This window comes from Podarcis vaucheri, assembly GCF_965113315.1.
Source record: "Podarcis vaucheri genome assembly, chromosome: 5".
NCBI classification, from domain to species: Eukaryota; Metazoa; Chordata; class Lepidosauria; order Squamata; family Lacertidae; genus Podarcis; species Podarcis vaucheri.
Genome location: NC_138763.1, coordinates 43,751,957 through 43,772,759, shown reverse-complemented (window position 1 = coordinate 43,772,759; position 20,803 = coordinate 43,751,957). Strand labels below are relative to the sequence as shown.

Genomic DNA, 20,803 nt, shown 5'->3' with positions numbered 1-20,803 from the left:
GCACTTCTTGGTGGGGCTTTCCGCTGCCACCCACTGGCCAGAGGTGGGAGAACTAGATCCTTCTCTCCTGTCCTCCCACTAGCCAGGCAAGACATTTATGAGTGCCCTGCAGCTCTCCCCACTACCTCACAGCCTGTCAGTCATTCCAGGACCCATTTCATGGATAATTCAAACAACACCCGTAATAGAAACAGCCACTCGGCTCCATCTGGACCATTATCTCTTTTATATTTGCTCTTTAATATTTACTGGGTTCACACAAAGTGCATGTGCTGCTTTGGTTTCAAGGACACCAAATTTAGTAATTGCTGCATCCCTCCTACTAAAGCAAGTGAGGGCAGGGAGAGGGGAAGAAGCTTGAAATCCTTGCACGGCTATTTTGAGGAGTGCTAAAGAGCTACAAAAAGACTTGTGTTGCTTGTTAGGGCAGAGGCCCAGGGTGAAAGTCGTCAGACAATTTCTGCTAGGCCTGCTAACGCTCATCTCAACCAAGTGCATCTTAGAGGAAGGCAGTAGTAGCTGTTGCCTCTTGAAGAACAGCATCCCAGGGCTACATCTCTCAAAAAAACTGCAGCCCCCCCATCAGATTTTTATTTTTTTAAATAAAGGGGAGCTTACTTAACAGGTGGCCAAATGCTCATCTGAAGGCTGGCTGCACCCGACAACGTAGCTAGCTACTGGCACCTAGAGATGGGCAAAACTGTCAATTTTGGTCTCTCGTTTTTCCAGTCTCAAGTTCACCTCTTGGCATTTACATATCAGCTTGCAGTTTTTTTAAAAAAAATGTTCTCACAAAAAAATATCAACATGTTAATGTGAGCTTCTCATATGCACAGTTTTGTGTGTAATTTTGCATAGCAGACATAGTTTTGCAACCAATTTTCTCTAACACATAAAAATGCAGCATATTAGAGAAAACTGGTTGCAAAACTATGTCTGTTACACAAAATTACACACAAAACTGTGCATATGAGAAGCTCACATTTTCACTGACATATGCATTTTTAGACATACCTCCCCCTAATGTGCATATTTTAATACACATTATGCAAATGGAGAATTTCAATGCAAAATTTGGCAAAGCAAAAATTCCAGTGGACAGTTGGTTCATAAGTTCAAGTATTATTTAGGGAAGTACAAATTAGGTAGCTTCTCATTAAGATTTCTCTTCCATCCCTACTGGTAACTCGATCATATTTTAATCAATGTGTGTGCGGTAAAAAGCTTGCCTTTAGTTTTTTGTTCATACAGAGAATATGATAGTTTGTTCTCTGAATGATATGTCTCGCTTTGGCGTTGAATGTGGAAAGGTCAAATCTGAGTCAAATACCTTTGTGGTCCCCAGATCACTATCTGAAGAATAGAGTGGCCCTTCCAGAGAAGATGACTGCCCCTGGTTTATGCCTAGGATGTGTAATAAGAGATATTTAATTGAGGCAGAAACCTAAGATGAGTCAGGAATATGACATATAAAGAGGTGCTGCCAGATTAACAATGATATATCTTTCTACTCACTACCAAGTCCAATTCAATTTGTTGGTGCCAACCTTTAAAACCCTAAATGGTTTGGGACCCAAATACCTGAAGGCAAGCCTCTCCTTGGTGGTGCCCCATTTGTGGAATGTCCTCCCATTACATACCCAACTGGCACAGACATTGATATCATTTTTCCACCATATTAAAACTTACCTGTTCACACAGGAATTTTAAATGTTTGTAAGGGAATGGTTGTTTTAGCCTATTCTGCCCTTTCATAGTTGCCCCATGTGTATGTATTTTTAATGGGCTTATCTATTGTTTATGTATAAATTCAGTTGTTTAATGTCATACCCTGCTGCCCTGGTATCAGTTCTGATAAAGGGTAGGCTATATGCACATATTTTTAAATAAATAAATACTCATGGAACAGCTATTTTTCACTTCATTTTAAAGGGCATGTGCTAATCATTTTTCTTGTTGTTCTGGCTGCATTAAAACGCTGCTCAAAGCCACAGATCACCTCTTCTTGCTGCTTAAATCAAATCCAGGAGTCTGTCTGTGTCCCAAGAAGCTGTTAAGCAACCCAACCCATTATTGCTGTTACGTGAGACCATCAAATAGAAGAATGAACACAATGTGGGTTTTCCTAGTATTTATTCCCCTTCTCTGACTTCTATCTTATTGGGCACAGATTTTGGTTTATGTGTAACACGGTCAGATTGTCGCTTTCTCTTGCATTATGAAACTGGCAACATCCAAGTTGCCAGCAAAGTGAGGAGACACACTCTAGATTACATTTTAATTTGTGTAACATTTCCTGCCGACTGTGAGCTGCCATGGCTCAGGAGCCACCTGCTTTCTCTTCTCACCATGAAACAAGCAGCAATTTGTCCTACCAGAGTCTCAGCAATGAGGGCAGATCCTTGGCTCATGATGGCCTTGCAACCTTACCTGTTAGCGTGAGATTGGTGTAAGTGTTAGAAAACTGCTCCTTGAGGAGAACCAGGTGCATCTGAGCTGCCTTTTCCCTCTGTAGCTCCAACATGATGTCTGGGTGCTGGGCAATCTTGCAGCCTTTCTGTTTATCCAAGGCAATATCACTGCGAATGATGTCTGTGGTATAAAAGAACAAAAGGCTCAACAAAAAAACTCACAGCTTTCAGTCCTTAGCAAAAGTCTCTATTCTTTAAGTTGAAACCAGACAAACTTGCCTGATGGGCAATGCATTCCCACCTGACCCTTGCAGGTCTGTGCTTCCTTCCAGTCAATCTTCCTCAGCATCTCATGTCTCTATAAGCTTCAGACCCCTGACGGCCAGCATTTTCATTCACCATTCATGCCTTCTTTTTAATGAGAAGTTTTGCTTGGACCAAGCCTGCACAAGTTCTGAGTCACCAAGCCAAACACAACAGCACATGGCCATTGACAACCTCATGTTTTTGCACCATGGCAGAATCTCACAACATCAGTCATACCAACAGGGGCTTAGTCATGTACACATCTCCCAGTGGGATTCATGCTATAGCCAACCAACAGAGTCTTGCTGCTGCTGCTGCTGCTGCTGCTGCTAAACAAAAACCAGAGTAATGTAAGAGTTATGTAAGAGTATAAATGGCTAGAAATCTGACATTTTAAAATACAGAAACTGGTGGGAGAGTATTTCAATCGCCTTGAGATATTTTGATGAAGGGCAGTGTGTGTGTGTGTGTGTGTGAGAGAGAGAGAGAGAGAGAGAGAGAGAGAGAGAGAGAGATTTGCCAAGGCACTTCAGATACAACTGAAGAATAAGGCTGCCTGCAGCATAAAACTACTGAACTAGAGTTTATTAGCGAATTTGGGCTCAGATGAGATGGGGCATTTAGGTGTTTCATCGGCATAATAATGAAAAGCCTGTTAACATGAGATGCACTGTTGTAAATGAAATGGGTCACTTTGTTGTTAGCGTGTATACATTTGATTCTGCCTAGAAATGTAAAAGACCTATTGATACCTTTTGCATTTTGGTTCTAGTATTAAAATATTTCCCCCTCTGTTCAGGTCTGTGTGTGTCTCTCTGTGTGTATCGACCAAGTGAGGAAGTGGGCCCTAGTTACCTGAAAGCTTAGGCCATGATAATTTCTTAGGCTGCAGAGTGCCACAGGATTCTGTTGCTTCTGTTGCAGCAGATACCGTATTTTTTGCACCATAACACTCACTTTTTTCCTCCTAAAAAGTAAGGGGAAATGTCTGTGCGTGTTATGGAGGGAATGCCTACGGGTGACATGCCTACGGATTTTCCTCCTCTAAAAACTATGTGCGTGTTATGGTCGGGTGCATGTTATAGAGTGAAAAATACGGTAAATATGGCTACCTGTCTTGACTTATAACTGGGAAATAGAACAGGATGACCCCTGCAGGACATCACAGGAAAGGTATCAGTGAATAGATGAGCAGCTTCCTATCAGCATTTCAGAGACCTTGCAGGACTAAGTGGAATCACTCAAGAGTGGTCTCACAACTTCCCATTAGGTTCTATAGTCATCATGTCACCAGCACTTCATGATCAATGCTTGTAAAAGACCACAAATTAATGGAATAAAAGAGTGCCTGTCAAGCTGCAAGAATTTATGACCAAATGCCAATCAGTGCTGTCTCAGTCCCATGCTCAGAACAAAAGTCACAGACTGGAGGCTATCTGAAGGCAAGGTTTCTATGAGCAGCTAAGGTTTCGCCAACAGCCATATTTTTACATTCTTCCCGGAATAATTGCTGATGAACCTCTCTCAATGCTACTAGATAGCCTGCTCAGGAAGAGAATTCAATGGCAGGCAGGGGGCTACCCACCACCAGTAAGTGAGTGAGAGGACCTCCTCCCTGCAGTGATAGATGGCGATTTAAAAACATTCCCTTATTTGGTGCACCATGGTCAGCCCTTTCTTAAAAATTGATAATTTCTGGGTATGCCTTCATAAGGTGACATCAGGCTGCTGAAATAGAGGTGGCCCTGAAACAGCTGTACAAACTTGTTGATTGACTCTGCAGATTAAAATTATGTTTTATGCCAGCCCTCATTCTGCGTGCATGAACCCAAAACCAGCACACTTCCCATTATGCATGAAGGACACCACTTTTACACACACACTCCTTATTCATCTGCTCATGAAGTTAAGAGAAGAGAGGGAACAAAAATCATGTGGTCTAGTTGCTAGGCAACTAGCTGAGATATTTTTCTCCCTTCCTCCTTGCCTCACCCAGTATCATTTGATCCTTTAAGTTTCATGTAAATAAACAGATATGACATGGGCATATAGAACAGCACACATATTCTAGTGTACAACGGAACCTCATGTTACGTACAGTCCTCCTTACAAATGCTTCGGGTTATGAGCTCCACTAACCCAGAAGTAGATGCTCCTGGTTGCAAACTTTGCCCAGGGATGCGAGCGGAAGTCACACACCAGTGGCACAGTGGCAGTGGAAGACGCCATTAGCGAAAGCACACCTCATGTTAAGAACGGTTTCAGGTTACAAATGGACCTCCAGAATGAATTAAGTTCGTAACCGGAGATACCGCTGTATCTATAAATCATGCAAGATAAGCGTGTAGCTGAGTCAGTCTGAAGTGTCCACTTCAAGTATCTGATTATGGGTGTCATGAAAGGCCACCAAATTGAGATAGATGAGAGAGAGATTAGATAGATAGATAGACAGATAACACATTACTACCAGGGATGGGAAGAGACACCTATAAGAATTTCTGCCTCAGGTGCCAAAATAACTTGTCTTGCTTTTGGTACTCTGCTCATTGACTTATAGAGGGCACCATTTCTTGTTCCATTTCAAGAGGCTGTGCCTGTTCCTTATTTACCTTCAGCATGCCCAGTAGAAAATCTGTAAGATAGGCTGATTATCATCCCCGTTTCACAAAATTAGGACTCATGAGCACTGTCTAACCCAGTCTTTCTCAACCTTGGGTCCCCAGATGTTGTTGAACTACTAATTCCACCATCCCTCACCACTTGCCCTGCTAGCTAAGAATGATGAGAGTTGTAGTCCAACAATATCTGGGGACCCAAGGTTGGGAAAGGTGTGCCTAACTTAATTGAGTCCAGTCTATGCTTTCTTTTAAAATAAAAGTTATATTCAATTCTAATGGTGGACCCATTTCAGGGAAGACAGTTGGAATGCTGCAGTAACTAAGCATATAACCAGGGAGCCAGGAAATCCTTGGTTCAAATCTCAACTCAGCTCATTTGGTAGCCAAGTTCAGAAGAAGAGTTTGGACTTGATATCCTGCCTTTCACTCCCCTTAAGGAATCTCAAAGTGGCCAACAATCTCCTTTGGAGAATGTTAGCCACTTTGAGACTCCTTCGGGTAGTGATAAAGCAGGATATCGAATCTAAACTCTTCTGCTTTCCCTTCCTCCCCCACAACAAACACTCTGTGAGGTGAGTGAGGCTGAGAGACTTCAGAAAAGTGTGACTAGCCCAAGGTCACCCAACAGCTGCATGTGGAGGAGGGGGGAGGCGATCCTGGTTCACCAGATTACGAGTCCACCGCTCTTAACCACTACACCATGCTGGCTCAGACACTATGGGAAGCCAGAGTTTCCTGTTATGTGAATGAGCTGCAACAAGTCTCAGGCTGGTGCCCCTTACCTTTTCATGCATCAGAGAAGGAAACAGGAAACATCCACTTCTGGTTTTAAACTGACCCCAATCTTCCATGATGTTTGAATTCAAGGATCTGTGGTTTGTTTAAGCCAGGGATAGGAACCAGTGGCCCATGGGCTGGAACCAGCCTACAGAGACCTCTGTAGGTGCCACTACCCAATATATTGTGGTGGCATCAAGCAAATCAAGCAATGCTGATGCTGTCACCACACCCCTTCAGGAGCAATTTCACTTACAGTACTTACTTAAAATTCAATTATTCAACCATATAAATACAACGTTCACAAATTCCAAATAATATAAATTTCTTAATTATTTAACTTAATAGTTAATCAATAGCCTGAATACAACAATCTGCTTATGTTACTGAAATTTTCCATATCCATAAATAAACACCAATATGCTGTAAAACTGTATTGTTCCTACAATAGTTTTTTTATTATCAAAATTATCCATCCTGCCAACTCCTCCTAGGTTTTTTCCTGTCTTTAATCCAATAAGTTAACTTTCCTGATTTCCCAACATTTGATATCCCAGTTCATTATTGTTGGGGCTTCTCCACCCCCCTTACCCCACCCCCCATTCTGAGCAATTATAATTATGACTGCCAAAAGAGGGGGAAAAATATTATTTTTATTTATTGGATTTATAGATCACAATTCCTCCCAAGGAGGTTAAAAGCCAGCTGAGATGGTAGAAGGAAGGAATTAGGAACAAGAAATATAGGGGGGAACAGAATATGAAGCTGGATAAGGAAAAGGACACAAAAATCCCACCCACTTTGTCTACTCTCATCCCATCATTTTAACGAGTTAAAACTACCTAACTGTTCTTCCAGGAAACCAGACTCTTGGCTGGTTTGCCCTTTAGCCCAAATGTGTGCATGTTTACTTGGGAATAAGTCTCACTATTGTCAGTGGGACTTGCTCCTACCTAAGTGTGCAAATACTGACAAAGAATTAGCCCAAGATATCATATGAAAGATGGGGGTTGGGTTGGTGGGTTGAGCTCTGCCTAGAACTCTTGGTCTTGGTTGCAATACAGCTATGGATCACCAGGTCCTTGCTGTGAATGTTGAATCATGACTATGTGCAACCATCCTGTGTGCAGTCCTTGATACAGCAGACTCACAGATGGATGCAGTATGAAGGGAGCACACCCGTGTGGCAGGTGGGTGAGCTGCGGCTGACTGCAGGACACAAAATCCAGAGGACTCGAAAAGCAAAGTAAAGGACTCCTCACACCATAGTGCAGAGGCACAAGGAGGCCTTCTGTAGGCAGCATGCTCCAGCCACTCTATGTTACCTCGGCATATCAGCCCAGGGTAGGTTAGAAAGCTCCCGCCTTCACAATAAGGCACAGACCAGGGGAGTTTGGAAATTCTGTCCCATTCCAGCCATGGCAGAAGAGTGCCCTCTGCACTCTGGGTTCAAAGCATCCCAAATAATTTCCCAGAGGGAGATCCCCTCTGCAGTGGGAGGAGAAATTCCAGCAGAGATTAGTACATCTCACACCCCATCCATCAGCCTTCTCTAAACTGGTATCAAGGGACAGAGTATGTATGGTATGTATGGTAAACTGGTATGTATGAGGCAGAGAGAGCGTGTGAGTCCACAGAAAGGGCTTTCTTCTGTGGGTGGAGCCCTGCATTCCTTTGGGATGCCTAAAGACCTGAGTGAATATTTCCCAAGAGCTAGAATGCCCACCACATAGCCATTACCCAAAAATTACATTGAGGGGGGCTTTGTTTAAACTTTTCAGACTAATCCCAAATGAATTTTAAAAGAAACTTTAATTGTACCTTCTGTTTGACAAAAAACAAACCAACCCCAACACGTATGGAAATAAGTGAGGCAGGGCGACACTGGAGAGTGAGACATCCTGTAGGGATCAAACCCACTGTCTCTTGGTCATCAGACAAGAGAGCCAGTAAATGGAAAGCTGTAAAGCTTTGAAAATAGCTAGTTAAAAAGGTCATGGTCATTAAAATGGCTTCTGTGATTTCTCTCAGCTCTCTGGCCAAGTTTTTAGAAGTATTCGGTGACTAGGGTGTCTGGGCCTTGGCATAAAATCAGATAAGGTGAGTATTTTACCCCAAGGGGATTTATGCTAACTACCATAATGAAAAGCTGTTAATTGGGTGGAGCCATGGGGGCAGGGAGGATGTATTTGTTCTGGTAAATGTGTCTGTTCCTGAGCAGACTCAAAGGCTCAGAAAGTTGAATTAATCATGCAATGACAAGAAGTTTTTTTGGACCAGACTAAGTCAAATTTATCTTGGTCCTAAAACTATAATCTCTCTACTATACTCACCACTAAACTGCCTTTAAAGCACATACAATGTTGGGCTTCTTCATTCTTTAATGATTTCTTAGTTCAGCCATTTCTTCTGATATTATAATAGGGCAACTTAAGCTAAACTAAAAATAACCAACATATCAGAAACCAAAGTAGACACGGTTTGCTTATTGCAAAACCAAGAATTGTCACAAGCAGTTGATGGGAAAGGCAGCACTTGACCTTCCTTTTACACTACAATTTATTGTGTCTTTGCTCCGTTCTTTTTTGCCTAGTTAGTTGCACTATTCAATTTCTGAAGGTAGCACAAGTTCACTAATGTAAGAACTGTCCAGCAAAAGCTAGACAAACTAGGTACCTATCCGTGCCGGATTTATGTATAGGCTAAGTAGGCTGAAGCCTGGGGTCTCTAAATCAAGGGGGCCTCACCAGCCCTCCTGCTCCCCAGTGCAGTCTCCCCTCCCCCAAAATTGTAAACCCAAGACTTCATACAAGGGCAGGGCAACACATGCCCAGCAACTATTAGACTCAGGGCTAGCCAGTGGGGCCCAATTTGAAGCAGTGGGGCACAACTTGAATCTTTTTTTTTTGTAGGGCCCCAGTTCACAGCCAAAGTCTGCAAAATATTATAGATATAAATAAAATCCATCTAGATTGCCCAGTTGCAGGGGCCCCCTTAGGAGTGGCCCGCGGGGCCCAATTTGGCTCAATTGCTCTAATTGTCAGCACTGATGAGGCTGTGCAGGGGTTGGACTGACAAGCCCAGCACCTTCTAGGTCCCTGGTGTCACCATTCAGAGTACAGACTCAAGGACTTGTAATGGAAATAAATGGGGGGCACTTATTGGAAATCAGTTTTGTCACCTCTTCCCCCCCCAAACCCCGAGAAAATGACCCCAGCCACCTTTTATTCACAGTCGCATAAGCACTACACTACAGCATGGCCATAAACTTGTACGTTCAACTGCTGAAATATACACCCAATATGTAGCAATGGAGATTTAAGTTATTGCTTTATGAATGAACACTGTGTTTTATGAATGGACTCTGTATTTTGTGAATTACTTAAGAGCCACCAATAGGGAGCTCTAGAATCTGACAGCTAACCAATTGGGTACTACCAAACAGCGACCCCAAACAGGGAATGCTTCAGCTCAGCCTTTGCACTATTGACTGAACAACCCCTGCTGTGCAGATAATGGAGAAAGCTCATAAATTGTATCCCTTCTGGCATCCTGGCCAACTCTATTACACTGGTGTAAACCCTGGTGCACCAGAAGCACAGAATAGCAGCAAATAAAATCCGCTCATACGTCAGCAACTGATAAGACTTGTCAACCACTTCTTCCAAAGGCTTCCTAAATTATAAAGCTCCAAAATACAGGCCAAAAGAGAGCAGGTCTGGGAAGAGCGAGGCATACAATGGGCACCACCAGTGAAAAGACCCTGCTCCGTGTAACTCCTGTCCTGTCATTTGATAGAGTGCCCACTTGCCCTCCTTCTTGACATGGAATGCTCTCTATTGGAGTCTCCAGGTCCAGTACAAAGACTATAAGAAGGGAGAGAAGGGACCTTGAAGTTCCCAACAGCTGTTAATCAAGCAAGCTAGCACACAGGTCACCTTTGTCACAGTCAGGACACCTTTGTCCTGGCCAGGCCTGCACCCAATCTTGTTTTTGTACATTCTTGTTTGTCCTCAGTAACCAAAATTATATTATAAACATATACAAGCAGAAAAGTTGTTTTCCTTCATTTGCAAGGAATCGTACAAAACCAAGTGGCACTAATAAAGAAAAGTTATTAGGCAACAGAAAGCAAACTAAAAATGCTTTTGCAGTTCATTAAAACTATCTAGCGATATCACTGATGCTATTAACAGTAATCCTTCTAGTTGGTTAACAGGTTCGGCAACTTCCATGCACGTGAGGTGTGATGCTAATTATTTGCCCCCAAGAGTTAAATGATAACTAATCAGAGGCAGCTACAGGAGAGCTATGAGATTCAGGTGAGGGTCAGATGCCTTGTCAATCCCAGCAGGTATATTAAAGACCGACACGGCCTGCCCAGGCCAATAAATCATAATCAGAATAATCACAACCATCAGTCTGACATTTAACTCCAATGAAGGCCTGGGCAAACAGCCAAGTCTTTAGCTGGCGCCAAAAGATCAGCATCAGTGGCAGTCATATCTCTGCAGGGAGGATGTTCCAAACCAGGGCACCACCACTGAGAAGTCTCTCCTCCATGTTGCCACCAAACAAGCCTCAGGAACTAGCAGAATGGGCAAGAGATGGTTGTTTGGGGGAAAAGACAAGATTATAAATTGCCACAAAAGCTGGACATTCCTTTTCCTGTGTCTGGATCTCCAGCAGTCTGCACATGCATTCTGGATCTCCAGCACTCTGCACATGCATTCTGTGGCTTGGGCAGTCTCCTCTTATATACCTGCTGGGATTGACAAGGCATCTGACCCTCACCTGAATCTCATAGCTCTCCTGTAGCTGCCTCTGATTAGTTATCATTTAACTCTTGGGGGGAAATAATTAGCATCACACGTCATGTGCAATCCCTTGGCACAGCATCATATAACCTCCACACAAGCAGATTGGAATGAATGCTCAATAAACAGTTCATCTAGAAGAGCCCTAAGAGCCTTCTGGCACCTTAAACGTGACATTTGTTCATCTACATTGAGCCACGAGGCTTTTTGTTATTTTTACACCTGTTGTCTGAAAATTGGGAAACAAAAGTTACCGTAGTTCCATAATGGCAGGCAGTGCTCCAAGAAAGCAAGCCAACAAAACTATTCCTACTCAAGAAAAATGTGGTACTTGACATGGTTTAACAATGATTGATCTGAAGGTGCAGAAGTAATTGCAATAGTGGCCAGGACAATGCAAAGCATTGTACAGAAGGGAAGGTGTGCATTTCCCCTTCATACATTTCCACTATTATCTGAAGGGAAGCAGAAGGCATTTCCAGAGCAGCCAGCAACAGACCCATGTTTGCAGAACACAGTCTGTACGTCAGGTCAGATGTTGTTGCAAATACGGATCTCCTCGTCACATGCATCCATGCCATGGCCAGCCAATTTGTCTTGAGGGTGTTGCAAGGATCTTTGCCTCCCCTCGCCCACAAAAAAGAATGGTTCTCTGTAACACTCTGTGGGAAGAAGGTCCTGTCTGCAATTCCAAGAGCCTGTGCAGGGGAGCCAGTAAGAACACTGGGCCTGTGGGCAGGAAATCCCCCTCACCACACCTTTCTGATTTACACTGATCTCTGATACACACCACATGTGTCCCCTCCCTCCTTCCCCCATTTGCAATGGTTCTGTTCCACATTTAAGTGATGAAAAGTTAAGACCTGTGGTTACAACTTCTATGAGAAACTTCATTTTGAAGGGCTGCTACATTTCAACTTTATTGCCAGGAGGGAAAAATGGAAGAAACAAAAGGCCGCAGTCACTCAACAGCAAAGAAACCTGGGCGAAGACATTTAATAAGTGTAAGTTCCCTACCACAACTTGTTGAAATATTGACCTTTGGGCTGAGCGAACACTTATTTCTGCAAATGTTTAGTGTGAACCAACCACAGCTCTTGGTCAGAGAGGTTTTATGCTACCAATGAGCAGTTTCTCCTTTAGCTTTTAAACTGCAGTGGCCTCAACAAAGCAAGTTTGGGTGGGAAGGAAAGAGGGAGCAGGCAGAAGTACGTATAGGTGAAGCAGGATGCGGGGGGGGGGCACTTTTTCCGTGCCTGCAAAGAGAATCTCAGGTTTGTATCACCCCTTCTGACCGAGGTATCTCCATCAAAAAGAAGCCATAGGAGGAAAGAAAGGAACTGGGGCTGGAAGCCTCTTGTCCAGGCAGACAAGATCTCTATGAGACATCCTCTCTGTTGCCGACCTACCCGCTGAGGTCTGTCTGGGATTAATTGGCTTCCTCAGTAATGACTTATGGAAAATCTTCAGCTAACAGCCTCCTGGGTCATGCAGCCAAAGAAAGGCTGAAAGGGGTGTGTGTGCACGCACGTGGATCTTGTTACTTTCCTTTGGAATTTAAAGTCTGATTCCTCATTTGTTTTTCTCCAGACCAGAGGTTATCACCTTAATACAGAAGGTGCAGTTCACAAACCAACTCTTGCATAGTCTCTGTTAAAAGGAAACTCATCCTAAAAGTCTATGAACTTAAAATGATATACAGTTGCATCTCTAAATTAAGTTCTAGTGATGCATTTTTTGGTTTATACTGAGAATCGACAAGTGTGGATTATGTTGTTTCTTTAAGGCAGTGGTTCTCAAAGGGTGTGACAGGCCACACTGGAGTTGCAGGGGAGAATGGCAAATGTGGCAGGAAGATTCAGGGACAATCAGTATTATATTTTGGGAATGATTCATGTTCTTATGTAGCTGCATTGTTTTATACTTTCTGGATGTCTCATGGTCACATTATAAAGTAGAATCACAGAGTTGAAAGAGACCACAAGGGTCACCTTGTCTAACTTCCTGAAATACAGGAATCTTTTTGCCCAATGTGGGGCTAAAACAGGGGTCTCATCCCTTCTGTAGATGTTTACTTGTAAGTAAATACCACTGTTACTGAATGAAGCTTATTCCCATGTAAGGAAGAGGCTATAGCTCAGTGGGAAAGGAAAAGAGTTAAATTCCCCAGCATCTCCAAATAGGGCTGGGACAGATTCCTGCCTGAAATGATGCAGAGCCACTGCTAATCGTTGTGGGTCTGGGGTCCCCTATACAGTGCTTGTGGGCACTGTGGCATCCTCAGACACTCACTTGGGCATGCACTAAGGTTTCCCTGCCTCTCCAAGGTTCTAATTTGTGTAGTTTTTTAATTGAGAGTTGGGTTGGTTGGTTTTTTGCCTTTTTGTTGTCAGTGTTTGTGGGGCTTTGCTGCTTTTTTTTGGTCTTCTTTGTTTTGGAGCATGTAGGTGTTATGCCGGGTTTTTGGTCAGGGTTGGGTGTGTTCTAAGCATCTGCAGTTCTTCTGTGAAAGTCATTTTGCAGTGTCTGCAATAGTTGCTTAGATTTTGCAAATGTGCCCCAGAGCTCAAAAAAGGTTGGGGACCAGAAATTACCAGCTAGGTGGACTAATGGTCTGGTGTAAACTAAGGTAGCTTCTTACATTTCCTAAGTTTGCACAGGATTGTGGCTTTAAACTGAGTAGTTATAACCTGAATATGTCAATACATCCCCTAGATACCTCCAATTTTAAATAAACTGTGAGTGCACACCCAGAGACTATATTTACCCTTCACTAATTAATCCAGAGTTAGCATGTCATCTTGTACAGTGCAAGCCAGTGTATCACAGCAATGAAGAGTGTGAGCCAAAATGTCCACACACCAAATCTCAGTACTTATGCAACAGAAGTCTAGACCAGCCTTCCTCAGCCTGGTGCCTTTCAGATATTCTGAATTGCAGCTGGCATAATCCCTTATCACTGGATCTTCTGGCTAGCGGTGAGGAAAATGGAGCCCAAAACATATGGGAAGTTGCAGAGGCTTCAACCAGGTCATCTGCCTAGGCAAGAAGAAAGGCTTAAAAACTTTGATGAATAGAAATATTAAAACAAATTACTGTTTTTCAAAAATAAGAAAGTTAATTCCCAGAGCAATGTATGTAAATAAATATTACAGGCAGATGGACTTTTGAGTGTATTTCAAGATAATACTCCTATCCAAATATTACACACTATTAATTTATTGTTAGGGTGATCATTGCGACATTCCTAAGTCAAGAAGGGCACATGGATGGTTTACATCAAAGTCTTCAGCTGCCAGGAATTCCCTTTGATGGGGAGTGTTCTGATTTAATTGCTTAATTAGCAATTAGTCATTGCAGCTTTCAGCCCTGCTGAAAATAATAAATCCCAAGAAAAATGGCCATTCTACATATATTGCTTAGAAGGAAGAAGTTAAGTTGAAATCAGTATTTAGAAAAGGGACATAATGTTCATATTACGATTTAGGCTTGTGAAATAATAAACTCAACCACTTGGACTTTGCAGTCCAATCCTGTACAACTGTGTTCTTCTTGGGGCTTGTTCCTAAATTAAGTATTTACAGGATTGCAGCACTAGAAAAATGTGTGAGGACAGACCTTATGTTACCATTGTGGCACTACTCCAGTGTAGTCTTTTTTGTGGCAGCAAGTCAAACTTTACAAACATTATGGGACTTTAGCTCAGTTTACAAATGGGGTGGAAAATTTGAGAGTAAGATCAATGGTTAAATGATAATAAGCAAATATACTTTGCTAGAAAAGCTGCTTCTAACAAGCCAAAGGTTAACTGAGAAAACTGGGCATTCATGGAAAACCTTTTCAGCCCTATGTGTTTACCAGCATTTATTTCAGCTACAGACATGAAGTCTTGACTCTAAGTAGATACTAAAGTATTGAGCAAGAAGTTTACTACTGTTAAGAAAATGCCCTGTGTCTTTCCTCACTCCCAAGGTTCACCCCTGAAACAGGGAGAAAGAAGTAGAAACTGATATTTTTCCCAAATTGTCAGGAAGTGGAGCAGAAGCACCCTGAGCTGAGTAAGTAAAGGAGAGAAAATGTGTGCTGTAAAAGGAGGTGTCTAGAGGTGTTGTGTGAATGTTCTCCTTCATTTCTGATCCAGTTATAAATTCAGTTCAGCTAACAAAATGAGCAGGACCTGCTGTAGTTGTGTGTCTGCTGTATATGGTTTCTGTAAGAATTACTGATCTAATGCATAGCCCTTGGTATTCATATACCACTTCTAAGTTGGTAGTGGTGGCAGAGGATCTCTCTCTCTCTCTCTCTCTCTCACACACACACACACACACACACACACACACACATCTTGAATTATTGAGTTCAAGAAGTGGCAAGAAGTGTCAAAGGAGTGGTATGGGCAGGCTCCTGCTAAGAGAAAGAGCAGAGTCTTGTAACATGGAGCCAGGCCTTTCTAGCATCAGACCGGCCCAAGCCTGCCCCTTACTGTGTTGCTCATCTTCACCGGAAATACTCAGCTTCACCAGAAATGCTGGCATGCATTCCATTTGCCCAGACTGGTTGCAGGTTCTTGAAAACCACCAGGCGTTAAAAACCAAAGGGTGCATATTCATCATACATTTAAAGCACATTATCTCCCACAAAGAATCCTGGGAACTGTAGTTTGTTAAAGATGCTGGGAAGTGTTGTTCTGTGTAGGATAAACTAAAGTTCCCAGGACTCTTTGGGGGAGGGGGAAATAATGTCCTTTAAAGGTGGGATACGTGCGCAGTTCAGATTTTCTGCCTTTAAGTACTATAGGTATCACCAGGGAGGGGAAACAAGCAACTTAGCCTCGCACCACCTCATTGGTAGAGTCCAACAGCTGCTTGAAGAAAATGCACTTTTTACATACAAATTGTAACTGGATCATACACTAGAAATTAAAATAAGGCTGCAGTCCCCAAGCACGCTTACAGGAAAACTAAACTCCATCAAAATCAACGGACTCACGTCAGAGAAAAGACGTTGATGACAACCTGAATGTATATGAAATATACCATATTTTTTCTTTAAGAAATATAGCATGTGGGACAAAGCTCTCCCCATCCCAAAATGCACTTTGCCCCTTCCACACTCTCCCCAATATTTTTGTGCCCTCTACCCCTTTGCGCGGGTGCCTCCAAAGTAAAGTACCCTGCAATCTCCAAGATAAAAATGAAGGATGAGGGAATATCGTAATCTCAGCCAGAGGATAAAGGTGGGAGAGATCAGTGCACAAATCACAGCACCAACTATACCATGGATGGCAGGGAAGGATCAGGCAAGGAAGCATCTCCATCTACCCTTGTTTCCTTGGGTTACTGTGTCCTACACTATTCTATGTCTCTCTCAACAAGCTGACTAATCCATTGAAATTGCCTGTGTTCCTGGGGAAAGATGCACTGTTTACTTCTTTGTATGTTAAATCTCTTAAACCCAAAGTGTTTTGTCAAAGATTGATCCAGCCACAATCCCACAGTAGAAGAAAAGTTAAATATACAATTAATTTTGAAATGGTCTAAATATAAAGAAATCCCTGTGGAGAGTTTGCCCCACCATGTCCGAGGGGTAAATTTTGGAGGGTTGTGGATTCTGGTAGATTTTGAGACACCATGTCTTCACTTTGTATGACCAACCTTTGTTGCGCGGTAACCATGAGGTTTTTGTTTAGATTATTACTTTCCATTTTTTATCTTGATATTTGCATATTCTGGATTTCTGCCTAAATCACACACTCACAAAGTGTAATTTGTACTTCCATGTATTTTGCTTTTAGTTTTGCCCACCAGTTGTGCCTGGTGTAACAACTGGCAGTAAGCAGAGGACAGGCAAATGGCATAATTGATAGCATAATTGATAGCAACCACTTTAGGCTGCAGTCCTAGACCCGCTTATCTGAGAGTAAGCACCACGGAACCAAGTGGAACTTCTGGGTAAATATAGGTAGGAGCCCACTGTTAAAAGTGAATTAAGCCAGTTCATGGGTAAAGATTATTTCATTGGCCATGCTAGATTAAAAACCAAACGTTCCTCTTTATAGGCAATGTATCTCCAATTACCAGGTAAACAAGAGGGGGTGGTTTTCTCCTCCCTGCCTTGCAACTACTGCTGTGGAGAGTGTGGGGATTAGATGGGTGTCTGGTCTGATTCAGCAAAGCTACAGGTGGAATCTTCTCCTCTGCCTTTCCCCCTAGTCTTCAAATTTTTCAGACCCTCAGCCCATCTTTTACCCAAACATGAATTTGGTGACCCTTAAAAAACACACACCCAAAAAAACTATGTATTTACCATAAATCAGGATGCAACCTAATGTGGGTCCTGAACCACCAGTTGAATACCAAATTGCTCTTCTCACACATGGACCTATAGGGTGACATTCAACTAACCTTTACACAGAGTAGACCCATTAAAATTAACACACCTACGTTAGTCATGTGTTAATTGATGTCCATCAATTTCAAGGAGTCTATTATGAGTAAAGCTTAGTTAAATACAACCTGTGGACACAGTTTAGCAACCACTTTTAGCTCTCTTGCAAAATACACACAGAGCAAAAGGGTTAATGATGTCTGTCTGGCACAAGCCTTCCCAATGCACCATCACAAACGCCAGGCTGTGTCATGCAACCATCCCAGCATATATGCCTTGAGGTCCTCAACACTCTCTGGAGCCACACTCCAAACATGCTGGCACAGAAGCAGGTGCACATCTGCAAGGAAGGTATTGCTTGGGTCTGGGGTAGCAGCCCATCACCACCTCAACTGCTTCTTGCACAAGATACCAGGGACGAAATTATCTGACCCTTGCTGCCACCCTGCTTGGGAGCCTTAGGCATCTTTACCATCCTGCCAAGCAGCACAGGAGGGCTTTTAATCACAAGTCAGGTGTAAATGTGTGAGTTGTTTTAAAGTCACCTGCATGGGCTCAGCCATTGCTGGCAGCAAAAAGACCCAAATAAGCAGAGAACTTACTTTGGCCCCAGTTCACTAAGGGCCATCTCCTTATCCTTATCACTAGCTCGAAGTGATAAGCCTCATTTGCCCCATACTAAGAGCCTGCCTCTCCTCCCCATCGCCCAATCACTGATAATGGAAGGGTTTGCCGGGGTCTGCAGAGTGAGTATCCTTCCTCCGTTTCTAGGATCGCACCCCCCCCCATGTCCGTCCCGTCCAGGGAATAGCGGGATCGCCGCCTCGCCCCTCTTTCCCCGCCGCAGCCCTCTCCCCTGCTTGGCCCCTGCCTGCGCTTCCGCAGCCTCACCGTCCTCGTAGTTCTTGAGGTAGTAGTCGGGTCCGGGTCCGCCTCGGCTCTTGGCCGGGTTCTTCACGTTCTGGAACTGCAAGAAGTCGGTCCTCTTGCCGGCGAAGCGGAGGAAGGCGGGCGCCAGACCACGGGCCAGGGTCACCAGACGCCGGGAGCTGCGCGGACAAGGAACTGCGTGAGAGAGGACGGATCCTGCGCAGCCCAGGGCCCGACCAGAGAGGCAAGCCGCGCTCGGAGCACCGCCATCGCGCCTCCCCCGGTGCACACCGAGGGCGCCGCTAGCCCGTCAGGCCGTCAAAGGCCCGGAAGAGAAAGAGGAGGCTGCCCGGAGAAGCAAAAGAGGGCTGCGCTCCCGCACCGGCTGCCGTCGCCAAGGGCCCGGAAAGCCACCCTTCGCCCCACGGAAGACCGACCAGAGGGACGACGGGGGCATCTTCTCCAGCCCTCCGGAGGCAGCCGGGAGAGATGCGGCTGAGAAAGGAGACCTGGAGCTTGCGCTCTCCCGACGGGCAGCGACGCGACCCTGGGACGCCCCTCTCTCTTTCCTCGCGGACCGGCTGGAGGGCAAGCCTGCCCCGTCTTGGGCATCGCCGCGGGCTCTGGGGGGATTCCCTCGGACTCTCTCCCATCAGGGCCCCCTTAATCGCGTAGGGGAGCGGTTCTCCTGACCCAAGAAGCCCTGGAGTGACCGCCCCCTGGGACATCGACGGTCATCAGCTTCAGATTCGCCCTCTCGGGGCTGAAACCCGCTCCAGAACCGGGCGCGGGCGGTGGGGCTAAGGCAAGCGGCAGCATTTCTCTCCCCCCCCTCCAGCCAGCCTTTCCGAGATGCTTTCTCCATTGCAAACATGTGCATCTTAATAGGAACCATGGCCCGGCCTCCTCCTCGCGTCCCAGCCGCGGCTCGGCGAGGCCGTGGAGGGGGGACGCGCGGAGCGCAAAGGGCGCGCTGGGGTAGCGCGCGGCAGGGCGGAGGGGGCGCCGAGGCGGGCTGGCAGGAGGGGAGCGAGCCCGTGGGGTGGGGAAGGCTGGGGAGCCGCTGCCGCCCCTCCTTACCTGAGGAAGTCCAGCCAGCCGTCGTGGAGGATGGAGGGATCCAGCTGCAGCGAGAGGAAGTTCTGGCTGGTGACGCGGAGGGGGCTCCTGGCGCTCACGTCCAGGAGGATGAGCGTCCGGCCCGGGGCGCCCTGCGGGCCAGTCCCGGCGGGAAGGCGCCTCACCCCGGCCTGCGAGGGGAGCGAGAGGTGAGCCAGCAGCGCTAGTCCAGGGGCCAAGAGGGCCAGGAAGCCGGGAGGGCCAGCGCTGGGGCAGGGCATGCTGGGCCGAGGCCGAGGGGGGCTCCCCGAATTAAGTCCCGCGCCGGGCACAGCCAGTCGCGGGCGGCTAATTGTCCGGAGTGCAAAGCGTGGGGGCGAAGCTGCCTTTTTCCCCCTGCCCCCCAATGTTTTGGTGCTGGTGGGAGAGGGGAGCTCACGCCCCTGACCAGCCTTCCCCGGGGCCGGTGCCAAGACGCCTTGTTCGCCAGCGCCGCCCCTGGAAGAGCCGCCGCCTGCGGACATTTTCGCTCTCGCAAAGGTAAAGGGGAGTCGCTCCGGGGTTAACCCTCTCGGCACGGGTTCCCCGAGGGGCCAGGCCGGCTCCCGGAGGGGGCCTGCGCGCATCCGGAGGGAGGGGGAAGGGGGAGATGGGGAGGGGATTGGCCTCCCCCCCCTCCGCGCGCGCACCGGGCTTCCTTCTCTCCAACTGCCGGGTAGGAGGCCTCCCGTCGCCGCCGCCGTTGCTAACAGTCTCGCTACAAAAAGGTGGCTTGGCAAGAGCAGCCCCAACCGGAGGCGAATAACGGGAACCCCCTGACCGTCGTTGCCTCGTCTCTCCCCAGCCCCGACGCGGAAACCTCGCGCAAGAGTAGCCCGAGAGATGGGTAGGTGAGCAGGAGTCTGTCTCTCCGTTCACACAATCTTTTCCGCCGGCCTTTGGCTCTGGACAGTCAAAAATCTGGGGGCTGGAGGGGAGCATGGGTGCCCATCTCCACCCCACTGTCAGCCTCTGCCTTCGGTGCTGAGACTGGAGAGAACGAAAGGAGGAAGTCCCGGCGCTCCCGGGAGGGGAAAAGGGGAAAGAATCCGAGTCCGGACGCAGCGCGGGTGAGTCGTTCCCGGGAGGCTGGTTTTCCTCTATGGGTAACGCGGCATCTCCCCGACGGGAGAAGAGATCTCGCTCCCTTCTGCTACGTTTTCGGTGGAGGGGCCTTATCCCGGCCAAGGGAATCTCCCCCACCCACCCCGCAACGGACCGGGGATCCTGTGACCCTCCACATGTTGTAGGACTCCAACTCCATCTGCTCCTTACCGCTAGACATGCTGGCCGGGGCTAATGGGCGAGGGACTGTGGGAGGGAGAGAGACAGGTTCTCAAACCGTGTGCTTAGGGATGAGCCAGAGGGCAGGCGGGAGGCGCTTCCCTTTGAATCCGAGTTTTTTGCATTTGCGGGGTGGGGGGCTAAGAGAGAAGGGGTGTCACGGGGCCATTTATTAATCCATCTGAAACCCCTCTTTGACTGAAGGGTCTTTCTCTCCCCTCTCTCTCTCAAACTA

General features: G+C 46.0%; 1 protein-coding gene across 1 annotated transcript in view; it reads right to left on the bottom strand.

Moving 5' to 3' along the window:
* The window catches only part of HPSE2 (heparanase 2 (inactive)), a 120,743-nt gene extending 100,622 nt beyond the window's left edge, over positions 1 to 20,121 (bottom strand). Inside the window, exons 1-3 of the mRNA XM_082224989.1 lie at positions 19,267 to 20,121; positions 18,208 to 18,365; positions 2,431 to 2,592 (exon numbers count right to left, since the gene is read on the bottom strand). Coding sequence (XP_082081115.1) covers positions 2,431 to 2,592; positions 18,208 to 18,365; positions 19,267 to 19,871 — 925 coding nt within the window. The 5' untranslated portion in view covers positions 19,872 to 20,121. The remainder of the gene's footprint in view (positions 1 to 2,430; positions 2,593 to 18,207; positions 18,366 to 19,266) is intronic.
* Between the last annotated feature and the right edge of the window lie 682 nt (positions 20,122 to 20,803).